At 41.8% G+C, this 12,265-nt stretch overlaps 1 protein-coding gene across 3 annotated transcripts in view; it reads right to left on the reverse strand.

Moving 5' to 3' along the window:
• Positions 1-12,265, reverse strand: part of pigl (phosphatidylinositol glycan anchor biosynthesis, class L) — a 183,847-nt gene that overhangs the window by 153,960 nt on the left and 17,622 nt on the right. For all 3 annotated transcript variants that reach the window (XM_063031072.1, XM_063031070.1, XM_063031073.1), the window contains exon 2: positions 5,989-6,088. In XM_063031072.1, the coding sequence (XP_062887142.1) occupies positions 5,989-6,088 (100 nt within the window). The remainder of the gene's footprint in view (positions 1-5,988; positions 6,089-12,265) is intronic.

Below are 12,265 nucleotides of genomic sequence, written 5' to 3' on the forward strand. Positions count from 1 at the left end.
TCACCAGGATCAGATGGATATACGGCAGAGTGGTATAAAGAGTTTAGAAGTGAGTTAATTCCTATTTTACTCACCACATTAAACTGGGCCCTAAGAAAGACGCAAATGCCACCCAGCTGGAAGGAGGCGATAATCTCAGCTATACCGAAAGGCAAGGATAAAATGGAATGTGGGTCATTTAGACCATTATCTGTTCTTAATGTGGATTATAAAATATTTACCTCCATCATAGCCAAATGATTAGAAGAGTTTCTACCCACACTGATACATAATAATCAGGCAGGTTTTATACAACAACGCCAAACACAAGACAATATACGAAGGACATTTCACATTATAGATCATATTAAAAAAAATGAAATTGAAGCAATAGTGATAAAGCTGAAAAGGCATTTGATTCGGTTAATTGGAATTTTCTTTACAGAGTTTTACATAGATCTGGTCTACATGACACAATTATTAAAACTATACAGGCACTACACGACAATCCTACTGCCACAATTAAAATCAATGGATATTTATCTAATAGTTTTACCCTAGAAAGGGGCACAAGACAGGGTTGTGCATGGTCACCGCTACTCTTCACGTTATATCTGGAACCATTAGCTCAATACATCAGACAAAATGAAGATATCAGGGGAATTACTATTAAAGGGACAGAGCATAAATTGGCCTGTTACACGGATGACATTTTGATCTAGGGCAACCAACATACTCTTTACCTAAATTGATGCAATCCTTTGAATAACATGGCCAATTATCAGAATACAAGATCAACATAGATAAAACCCAGCTATTTTCATATAACTGTAGTCCACCAAGAGAAATTGAAAGTAGATACCCTTGGGCATGGCAAACAGAGTCTGTCAAATATTTGGGCATCATTTTGCCAAAAGATTTGGCAAAATTATCAGAATGCAATTATCAGCCTATATATAAAAAAACTAAGGAAGATATAACAAGATGGAACCTAATTCCTTTTCTTGGTCTCAGTTCAAGGATTGAATCTATTAAAATGAATATATTGCCCAGACTACCATATCTCTTTCAGACCCTACCAGTAGAGATTAACCAAAATCAATTCAATGAATGGAACAAGATGCTATCAAGACATATACGGCAAGGTAAAAGACCTAGGGTTCGTCTCAAAACTTTGCAATTAGCCAAGGAAAAGGGGGGGATGGGGCCTACCTTCTCTTAGAGATTACTATTTTGCAGCACAGTTGAGGCTGTGATATGTTGGTGCAACCCATCATGTGACGCTCAATGGAAAAACATTGAGGAGAGGATACTTTCTATCCCCATACAGGCAATTTTGGCTGTTAACAACCTACGAAGTTACATAAATAATATTGACAACCCGTGGGTGAAATGGACTCTTAAAATATGGAAAACTATTATAAAAGAATATCGAGAGAGACATTACAATTCTTAAATGGTGTGCATATGACTCGGATTTTGCACCAAATAAACTGGATGCTCGATTTCAGGACTGGACAGCTAAAGGAATAACAGCTATTTGCAATATAATGAAAGAAGGAACACTCTTCAGTTTTGAAATGCTCAAAGAGAAGCACTTATTAGAAAAACAAGACTTTTACCGGTATTTACAGATGCAACAGTATGTTAATAGGATGGTTAAAAATGTAACCAAGGCAAGTACATGTCTGATAGAGCTATTTAGAAAAGCATACAATTCAGACAACGGTAGTAGAATAATTTCAAGCGTTTATAAGGGTTTGTCAAATCTTAAAACACATTCGACTTCATACATTAAAACAAAATGGGAGAAGGAAGGAGGGATAATAATATCTGAGGAAGACTGGACAATAATATGGAGGTATCAATGGAAGTGTACCAGTTCACAGAAATGGAGGGAGTTCGGGTGGAAAAACTTATAAGATATTTTATTACACCCTCTCAGAAATCCTATTATGATAGTAACCCCACTGCTTGCTGGAGAAATTGTGGAAATCAAAATGCAAACCATAATTATATTTTCTGGGAATGCTCTGTTATCAAAGACTATTGGAGTGGGATACACAATGCCCTACAAGACATCTTTAAATGTGAAATACCCCTAGAAAGTAAGACCATATATTTTGGGTATATACCTCAAGAATGGTTGAAAGAGACAAATAGTTAATTAATGTACTGCTGGTGGCTAGTAAAAAGACCCTTACCAGGAAATGGTTATCACAGGAGAGCTCAACTTTACATGTTTGGATGGAAATTACAATGGACATTTGCAAAATGGAGAAGATAACAGCATCTGTTAATAAGTTGGAAAAATTTTATTCATACTGGAAAAAATGGTTTAACTACATAACACCTCATAGGCCTGATTTTATTCTCACAAGTCAATGAATATGTTGTAAAAAAAATCACTCCCTACTCTGTACATAGTTTTCTTCTTTCAATTGTTCTTTCTGTCCTCTCCTTTCTATAAGTGTATACTTCAGATAAATATTATGTGGAGATTTGTGACAAATATGATTATATGATATGTATGTACAGTATCTGAAATACATCCTATGGAAACAACACACATCAAAGCTGCTGGTGAACGCAGCAGGCCAGGCAGCATCTGTAGGAAGAGGCGCAGCCGACGTTTCAGGCCGAGACCCTTCGTCAGGACTAACTGAATGAAGAGTGAGTAAGAGATTTGAAAGTTGGAGGGGGAGGGGGAGATCTAAATTGATAGGGGAAGACAGGAGGGGGAGGGATAGAGCCAACAGCTGGACAGGTGACAGGCAAAAGGGGATACGGGAGGATCATGGGACAGGAGGTCCGGGAAGAAAGACAAGGGCGGGGGGGGGGGACGGGACCCAGAGGATGGGCAAGAGGCATATTCAGAGGGACAGAGGGAGAAAAAGGAGAGTGAGAGAAAGAATGTGTGCATAAAAATAAGTAACAGATGGGGTACGAGGGGGAGGTGGGGCCTTAGCGGAAGTTAGAGAAGTCGATGTTCATGCCATCAGGTTGGAGGCTACCCAGACGGAATATAAGATGTTGTTCCTCCAACCTGAGTGTGGCTTCATCTTTACAGTAGAGGAGGCCATGGATAGACGTGTCAGAATGGGAATGGGATGTGGAATTAAAATGTGTGGCCACTGGGAGATCCTGCTTTCTCTGGCGGACAGAGCGTAGATGCTCAGCAAAGCAGTCTCCCAGTCTGCGTCAGGTCTCGCCAATATATAAAAGGCCACATCGGGAGCACCGGACGCAGTATATCACCCCAGTCGACTCACAGGTGAAGTGTTGCCTCACCTGGAAGGACTGTTTGGGGCCCTGAATGGTGGTAAGGGAGGAAGTGTAAGGGCATGTGTAGCATTTGTTCCGCTTACACGGATAAGTGCCAGGAGGGAGATCAGTGGGGAGGGATGGGGGGGACGAATGGACAAGGGAGTTGCGTAGGGAGCGATCCCTGCGGAATGCAGTGGGGGGAGGGAAAGATATGCTTAGTGGTGGGATCCCATTGGAGGTGGCGGAAGTTACGGAGAATAATATGTTGGACCCGGAGGCTGGTGGGGTGGTAGGTGAGGACCAGGGGAACCCTATTCCTAGTGGGGTGGCGGGAGGATGGAGTGAGAGCAGATGTACGTGAAATGGGGGAGATGCATTTAAGAGCAGAGTTGATAGTGGAGGAAGGGAAGCTCCTTTCTTTAAAAAAGGAAGACATCTCCCTCGTCCTAGAATGAAAAGCCTCATCCTGAGAGCAGATGCAGCGGAGACGGAGGAATTGCGAGAAGGGGATGGCGTTTTTACAAGAGACAGGGTGAGAAGAGGAATAGTCCAGATAGCTGTGAGAGTCAGTAGGCTTATAGTAGAATAGCTGTGAAATCTTGTGGAAATCTTATGGAAATGTTTGTTTGATGATGAAATTCAATAAAAAATAAATTACAAAAAAAAGTGTGGTGACATTTGTGGGCTGCCCCCAGCACATCCTCAGGTTGTGTTGGTTGTTGATGTCGCTGTACGTTTCAATGTACATGTGATAAATAAATGAATCTGGATCTATGTGTAAGTCCAGTGTTCTCTCAGAACCTTGTTTGTTCTGCCTGCTCTGTTTCTTAAAGTGACCAATTACCACATTCCAATTCCACAAATTTCTGACCAGGGGCAGTAGAAGGAAGGGAAGTTGAACTTCTCTCCATATCTCTAGTCCCATGTGGGAATGAACCTTGGATTTGCAAGATTAGCTTGAGATTAAATACTAAAGTGAGAGTTGGGCAGTGGGATTAGTTTACCCAGGGTGTAAATGCATAGAAAATTAGCTTTTTGGAGTAACAGCATGGCACATTACAAACACAACAATGCAAATTACACAAACTTAAATTAACATAAATTATAAATAACACAACAGAATAAACAAAATTAAACACGAGAAATGAACAGTGAGGTTCAGATCCAACTTGCAATTGCTACTGAAAAGGATGAAGCATTTGAAACCATGTTTAAACACATCTACTGAGTGGATGATCAATGTGAACTTGGACCTGCAATACCCCTCACAGAGACCAGCCTTCAGTAAATTTAACTTATCTCAACTAGAGCAGCCTACAGGTAGAGGAAAAGGTCAAAGACAAGTATCCTACAGCACACAACTCAACTCCTGACATTCCAAAGCTTTCCAACATCTGCAAGACACAAAGGGAGCAGGATGCCATATTCTCCATTGACAAGAATGAGTACAGCTGATGGAGTTCAACATCATCCAGACTAAAACTTTCCATTATCTCCTCATCCACTGCCCCAAATGTTCACAGTCCACTCCAGTGCACAATGGCTACAGTCTGTCATCTACAAAAAGGCACTCCAGTTACTCCCAAAACCTGAAACCTCACTACCAAAGTTCGAAATGTATTATCAAAGTACGTATATGTCAACGTATACCAAGCAAACACTGCCACCTACAGGTTTCTTTCAAAGTTACACACCAACCTGACTTGGAATTTGATCACCTCTTACTGGATCAGAATCCCAAGATCTTTACCCAATAGCACTCATGGAGTACTTTCACCAGAAGAATTGCTGTGGTCTCAAAGATGGCTTACAACTCAAGGTCAGTTGGGGATGGCTTTGGCAGTAGGAGTTTAAAAAAATGAATAATAAACTATGCAAAACTCTTTCACCTTTGAATCTGCTGGGGTCGTCTATGATATCTGGTGCTCCCCATGCAGCCTCCTCTACATTGCTGAGACCCAAAATAGAATGGGGCACCGCTTTCTCGAGCACCTTCACTCCATCTACAAAAAGCAGGAATTCCCAATAAACCATTTTAATTCCGATCCCCATTCCCGTTCCAATGTGTGTCATGGCCCCCTTTACTGCCACGATGAGGCTACTCTCAAGTTGGAAGAACAACACCTCATACTCTATCTGGGTGACCTCCAACCTGATGGCATTAACATTGATTTCTCCAACTTCTGGTATCTTTACCCCCACCCCTCCCCTTCTCCTTCTCTCTTCTTCAATTCCCCACTCTGGCCTCCTCTTATCTCTTCTCTTCTCCTCATCTGCCTATTATCTCTTCCTGGAGCCCCTCCTCCTTCCCTTTCTCCCATGGGCAACTCACCTCTCCTGTCAGATTCCTTCTTCTTCAGTGCTTTAGCTTTTCCACCAATCACCTCTCAGCTTCTTACTTCAACCCCTTCCCCCATTCACATGGGTTCACCTATAACCTTCTAACTTGTACTCCTTCCCCTCCTCCCCATCTTTGTATTCTAGCTTCTTCTCCCTTCTTTTCCTTTCCTGATGAAGGGTCTCAACCTGAAACATCAATTGTTTATTCACTTCCATTAGTACTGCCTCACCTGCTGACATCCTTCAGCATTTTGTGTGTGTTGCTCTGGGTTTCCAGCACCTGGAGAACCTCTTGTGTTTACTCTTAAAATGTTATTCAATGTTAACATCTCATTAGCACAGAAACAAATAATTATTCTTTAATGTGAAGACCTTTAAGTGAATGAATAATATCTGGAGTACCTGTGATCCAAAATGGTTACACAGGATGAAGGGATTCCAAGGACAACACAGCTCTGAAGTAGTTCCTTCTTACGAACTTTCCCTTGATTATAGAAGTTCCCTAAAAATTGGAACATGAGCAAATCAAAATGATTTTCCAGAAGATTCTGCTAGAAAACGAAGGAGCCAATAAGTGCCTCAAACGTTTTCTACCACTCAGTGAAATTATTTTAATTCCGATCCCCATTCCCGTGTGTCATGGCCCCCTCTACTGCCACGATGAGGCCACTCTCAAGTTGGAAGAACAACACCTCATACTCCATCTGGGTGACCTCCAACCTGATGGCATTAACATCGATTTCTCCAACTTCTGGTATCTTTACCCCCACCCCCCCTTCCCCTTCTCCTTCTCTCTTCTTCAATATAAATGGGTGTTTCTCCAGTTGGCAGTCAGTGGTGAGTGGGGTGCCGCAGGGGTCGGTGCTGGGCCCGCAACTGTTTGCCATTTACATTGATGATTTGGAAGAGGGGACTGAGTGTAGCGTAGCAGAATCTGCTGATGATACCAAACTGAGTGGAAAAGCAAATTGTACAAAGGATGTGGAGAATCTGCAGAGGGATATAGATAGGTTAAGTGAGTGGGCCAACGTCTGGCAGATGGAATACAACGTTGGTAAATGCGAGATCATCCACTTTGGAAGGAATAATAGAAGAGCAGATTATTATTTAAATGGTGAAAGATTGCAGCATGCTGCTGTGCAGAGGAACTTGGGAGTGCTTGTACATGAATCGCAAAAAGTTGGCTTGCAGGTACAACAAGTTATTAAGAAGGCAAGCGGAATGTTGGCCTTCATTACCAGAGGGATTGAATTCAAGAGCAGGGAGGTCATACTGCAACTATACAGGGTACTGGTGAGGCCGCATTTGGAGTACTGTGTGCAGTTCTGGTCTCCATACTTGAGGAAGGATATTCTGGCTTTGGAGGCAGTGCAGAGGAGGTTCACCAGGTTGATTCCAGGGATGAAGAGGTTAACCTATGAAGAGAGATTGAGTCGCCTGGGACTATACTCTCTGGAATTCAGAAGAATGAGAGGGGATCTTATAGAAACATACAAAATTTTGAATGGGATAGATAAGATAGAATTAGGAAAGTTGTTTCCATTGGTAAATGAGACTAGAACTAGGGGACATTGCCTCAAGATTCAGGGGAGAAGATTTAGGACGGAGATGAGAAGAAACTGTTTTTCCCAGACAGTGGTGAATCTGTGGAATTCTCTGCCCGGGGAAGCAGTTGAGGCTTCTTCACTAAATATATTTAAGAAACAGTTAGATAGGTTTTTATATAGTAAGGGAATTAAGGGTTATGGGGAAAAGGCAGGTAGATGGAGCTGAGTTTACGAAAAGATCAGCCATGATCTATTGAATGGTGGGGCAGGCTCGATGGGCCGGATAGCCTACTCCTGCACCCATTTCTTATGTTCTCATTTCTGATCCATGATGAACCTAAGTTCAGGAAATAACCTTAGAGTCCTAAAATCCTGAAATTTTGTTTGCTGCCACAGAACTACCTTCCTTTCCCCTAAGTTTCATTTTCTGTCACAATATCCCTCTCATCCTTTTTCCTCACATATTAATTGATAACAAGGAGGGGAGCTTTGATAGTGTTGATCTATTGGTGATGAGAGATGATATTTAACCCTGCAGCGCAAGGTAAAGTTAGGAAAGATAATTAACAGTAGGACATGCTGTACATAATGGATAGCAGGGCCTTAGGGAACAGATGACCTCATTTACAAGCTCAAGTATTCCTGAAGGTGGTAAGGTTCTGATACAATTTTAACAGATGGAGCACTATTCAGTTCTCATCCACACGAAAGGAATGATATAATTGCACTCAAGAGGGTACATAGGAAACTCACCAGAACGGGGTCTGGGATGGGCTGTTTCAGTTATGAGGAGACGCTGGATTGGATGGGTATGTTTTATTTTGACCAAAGGAGGCAAACTTATGAGAGGCATAGATAGGGAAGGTAGTAGGAAACCTATTCCATAGCAGGGATGTCTAGATCAACGCACAGGTTCAATGCAAGATATTGAGAAGAGATCAAGGGAATGCAAACATGAGAAAATCCGCAGATGCTGGAATTTCAAGCAACACACATCAAAGTTGCCGGTGAACGCAGCGGGCCAGGCAGCATCTCTAGGAAGAGGTACAGTCGACGTTTCAGGCCGAGACCCTTCGTCAGGACTAACTGAAGGAAGAGCTAGTAAGAGATTTGAAAGTGGGAGGGGGAGGGGGAGATCCAAAATGATAGGAGAAGACAGGAGGGGGAGGGATGGAGCCAAGAGCTGGACAGGTGATTGGCAAAAGGAATATGAGAGGATCATGGGACAGGAGGTCTAGGGAGAAAGAAAGGGGGAGGGGTGAAAAAACCAGAGGATGGGCAAGGAGTATAGTGAGATGGACAGAGGGAGAAAAAGGAGAGAGAGAAAACGAATATATATATAATAAATAAATAAATAAATAACGGATTGGGTACAAGGGGGAGGAGGGGCATTAATGGAAGTTAGAGAAGTCAATGTTCATGCCATCAGGTTGGAGGCTACCCAGACGGAATATAAGGTGTTGTTCCTCCAACCTGAGTGTGGCTTCATCTTTACAGTAGAGAAGGCCGTGGATAGACATATCAGAATGGGCCATATTCTTTTTCTCTCTCTCCCTCTCACTATACTCCTTGCCCATCCTCTGGGCTTCACCCCACCCCTTTCTCTCTCCCTAGGCCTCCTGTCCCATGATCCTCTCATATCCCTTTTGCCAATCACCTGTTCAGCTCTTGGCTCCATCCCTCCCCCTCCTGTCTTTTCCTATCATTTTGGATCTCCCCCTCCCCCTCCCACTTTCAAATCTGTTATTAGCTCTTCAGTTAGTCCTGACAAAGGGTCTCGGCCCGAAACGTCGACTGTACCTCTTCCTATAGATGATGCCTGGCCTGCTGCGTTCACCAGCAACTTTTATGAGAGATCAAAGGAAGGCATTTTTCATCTAGAAAATGGTTGAAATAAGGAATAAACTACTTTAAGGAAAAAAGAAGGCAGACACACTCTCAACTTTTAAGATTATCTAGATGAGGTTTTAATCATCAAGGTATAGAAGATTATAGGCCAAGTGGTGGTAAAAGACATGAACATTGATTGTCACTGTGGATATGATGGGACAAAGCACCTACTTCTGTGTAGCAGGAGCACCCTTGCTACCATGGCAGTTCAAGAGCTCACCTACACACTACTTAAACCTCGTGAGTGTAACTGCCTCCACCATCCCGTCTGGCAGTGCAATCTCATTTCATTTACCATTGGATGAAAAATCGTTCTTTAAACCTCCTTTCATTTAACTTAGAGCAGGGGTTCCCAACTTTTATATGCCATGGCTCCCTACCATTAAGGGGTCCATGGAGCCTAGATGCAGAGCCTCTGCCTTGGAGTCTTTCTTTCTCATTGGAGTATACCTTTGACCAGATAAATTAAATTCTCACAAAAATATCTGCGATTACCACTGCTGATCTATGGTTTTCATCTTCCCATTCCACGTTAACCAATTCTGTCCTCATGCCATTGTAATTAATTTTATTTAAATTTAGGATATTAGTTTCAGATACAAGTTTCTCAACCTGAAACTGAAATGTTACCAACTATAATTACTCCTTCCAAGATTCCCAACTGAGTGATCATTAGTTAATCTGCCATTACCTAATGCCGGATTGAAACAGCCAGCTGTGGCTGATTGTTCAATGTATTGCTCCAGAAAACCACCCTTCATACATTCTGTTTGGTAGGTCCAAACTATATGATTAGTATTACTGTGCATGATTATTATAGTATTCTCCTTAATTAATTTTCTGCATTTTAGTGTTGCCACTACTAGCTATACCTATATACTACTCTCATCAGTGACTTCTTATGTCTAACCAAACCTGACCTTCATTTAGGATCCAGTTCTTCCCTAATGTCATTCCTTCCTCAATCCATTTCTTCCCCACTGCCATCAAGTTCTTGCACCTACCTGAAAAACTCTAATTCAACCTTGGGCTATATTTTTCTCAACTAATGTTCTCATGTTTAATTTATTCCATTTATGTTTATTCTGTCATGTTATGTATAACTTATGTTAAAGTCTACGTCATGTTTGTAATGTGCCATACCATTATTCCAAAAAGCTAATATTATATGGTATTTACACCCTGGATGTGTATGCCCATGATAATAAACTTGAAACTTGAACCCCTGGGCCATTATTATTTTTCACCATTGTACTGATATTGCAGAACAGCTATGCCTTCCCTCTCTTTCCTCTTTTCCTATCCTTCAGACATGTCAAATATCCCTGACTACCTTCAGCTCTCTACCTTGCTCATATAACGGTCACGAAGCCAGGAGCCATCAAATCACCCTTCACTCATTCATCTGCTTGGTACTGTACATTCACGTAGCTTTTAATATTACCTGGACACTTTCCACACACTATTGTTATTTGTTGCTATACATCCCTTCCTGACATACTCTGGCTGTTGGTACCTATGTCACCAACCTGCACCATTGTAATTTGCATTCCCATTACTTTCTGAAATGTCCTTCACCTTAACCTCTCTCTTGTATATTCAGTTTTTATACACTCAGGTACTCATCCCTTGGCTTGGCCTTTTAGAGCATAGAAATCCATAATTCACAACACAACCAAAGTTTTTAAAGTGATCTCTGCTTTAGCCTGAAAATATATCCTTTGGTATTACACTTCCTTACAATATTCATGCAGAATAACCTCAATACTAGGGGAGTAAGGGGAGTAGGCAATCAGGACCTCCTGCAGCCATTCCACTCAGCAATAAGTACACCGTTAAGGAAACTGCTATAGGGGGTTGACCTATTATGGCACAATAGTAGCAGCCGGGTCAGTGTCACTGCGACTGGTTCTGAGACTCAGCAGGAAAAGGTAAAGTCAGGCAGACCAATAGTAATGGAGGATCAATAGATAAGGAAAACATAAGAGATTTTGTGTTTGCATACAAAACAGCACGTGGCACATGTTACTGAGGACACAGATGGGAAAATCATAGTGTAACTTGTGGCTAAGAAGTTGGTGCAGGAGGGAGGGCCTCAGATTTTTGAATCATTGGGCTCTTTTCTCAGGAAGGTGGAACCTGCACAGAAAGGACGGTTTGCACCTGAACTGGAGGGGGACTATCTTAGCAGTTAGATTTGCTAGTGCTGCATGGTGGGGGAGTGTTTAAACTACAGTTCCGGGGGGATGGGAAACAGAGCACCAGAACAGATAGTGGAGCGGTTGTGGAGACAGATGTTGTTAAGCTTACATACAAGGTCAGGAATCAAAAAGTTGAGCATGGTGAGACTAATGTTCTGAGCTGCATATATTTCAATGCAAGGTATATTTGTAGGAAAGGCGGATGAGCTTAGAGCATGGATTAACACGGGGAATTATGGCATTGTAACCATTAGTGAGACTTAGTTGTAGAAAGGGCAGGAGCTCCATTGTTTTTGACGTGATAGAGCGGGAAGGATTAAAGGAGAGGGGATCACTAGTCAGGAAAAATGTTAAGAAAGTGCTCAGTTAGGACAGACTGGAGAGCTGTCTACTGAGACTTTATTGTTAGAATTGAGGAATAAGAAAGATATGACCAAGTTAATGGGTTTATATTATAGACTACCCAACAGTCTGTGGGATTTAGAGGAGCAAATTTGTAGAGATCACAGACTGCTGCAAGAAGCATAAGGTTGTGATAGTAGGTGATTTTAACTTTCCTTATATTTACTGGGACTCCCATACTGTAAAAGGACTAGATGTGATAGAGTTTGTCAAATGTGTTGAGGAGGGTTTTCTAAATCAATACATAGAAGTCCCAATGAGAGAGTGTGTGATATTTGATCTGCTATAAGGGAATGAGACAGGGCAGGTGACAGAAGTTTGTGTAGGGGAATACTTTGCATCTGGTGATCATAATGTCATTAATTTCAAGGTAATCATGGAAAAGGATCTGTCTGGTCCTTGGGTTGAGATTCTAAATTGCAGAAACAGCAATTTTGATGGTATCAGAAAGGATCTGGCAAGTGTGGATTGGGATAGGTTGTTTTCTGGCCAAAGTGTACTTGGTAAATGGGAGGCCCTCAAAAGTGAAGTGTTGAGAGCAGTTTGTACGTTCTTGTCAGAATAAAAAGCATGAATAACAAGTTTATTGAATCTTGGTTTTCAAGAGATATTGAGGCACTGGTTAAGAAAGAGGAGGTA

Source organism: Mobula hypostoma, chromosome 23, assembly GCF_963921235.1.
Source record: "Mobula hypostoma chromosome 23, sMobHyp1.1, whole genome shotgun sequence".
In the NCBI taxonomy this organism is placed as follows: domain Eukaryota; kingdom Metazoa; phylum Chordata; class Chondrichthyes; order Myliobatiformes; family Myliobatidae; genus Mobula; species Mobula hypostoma.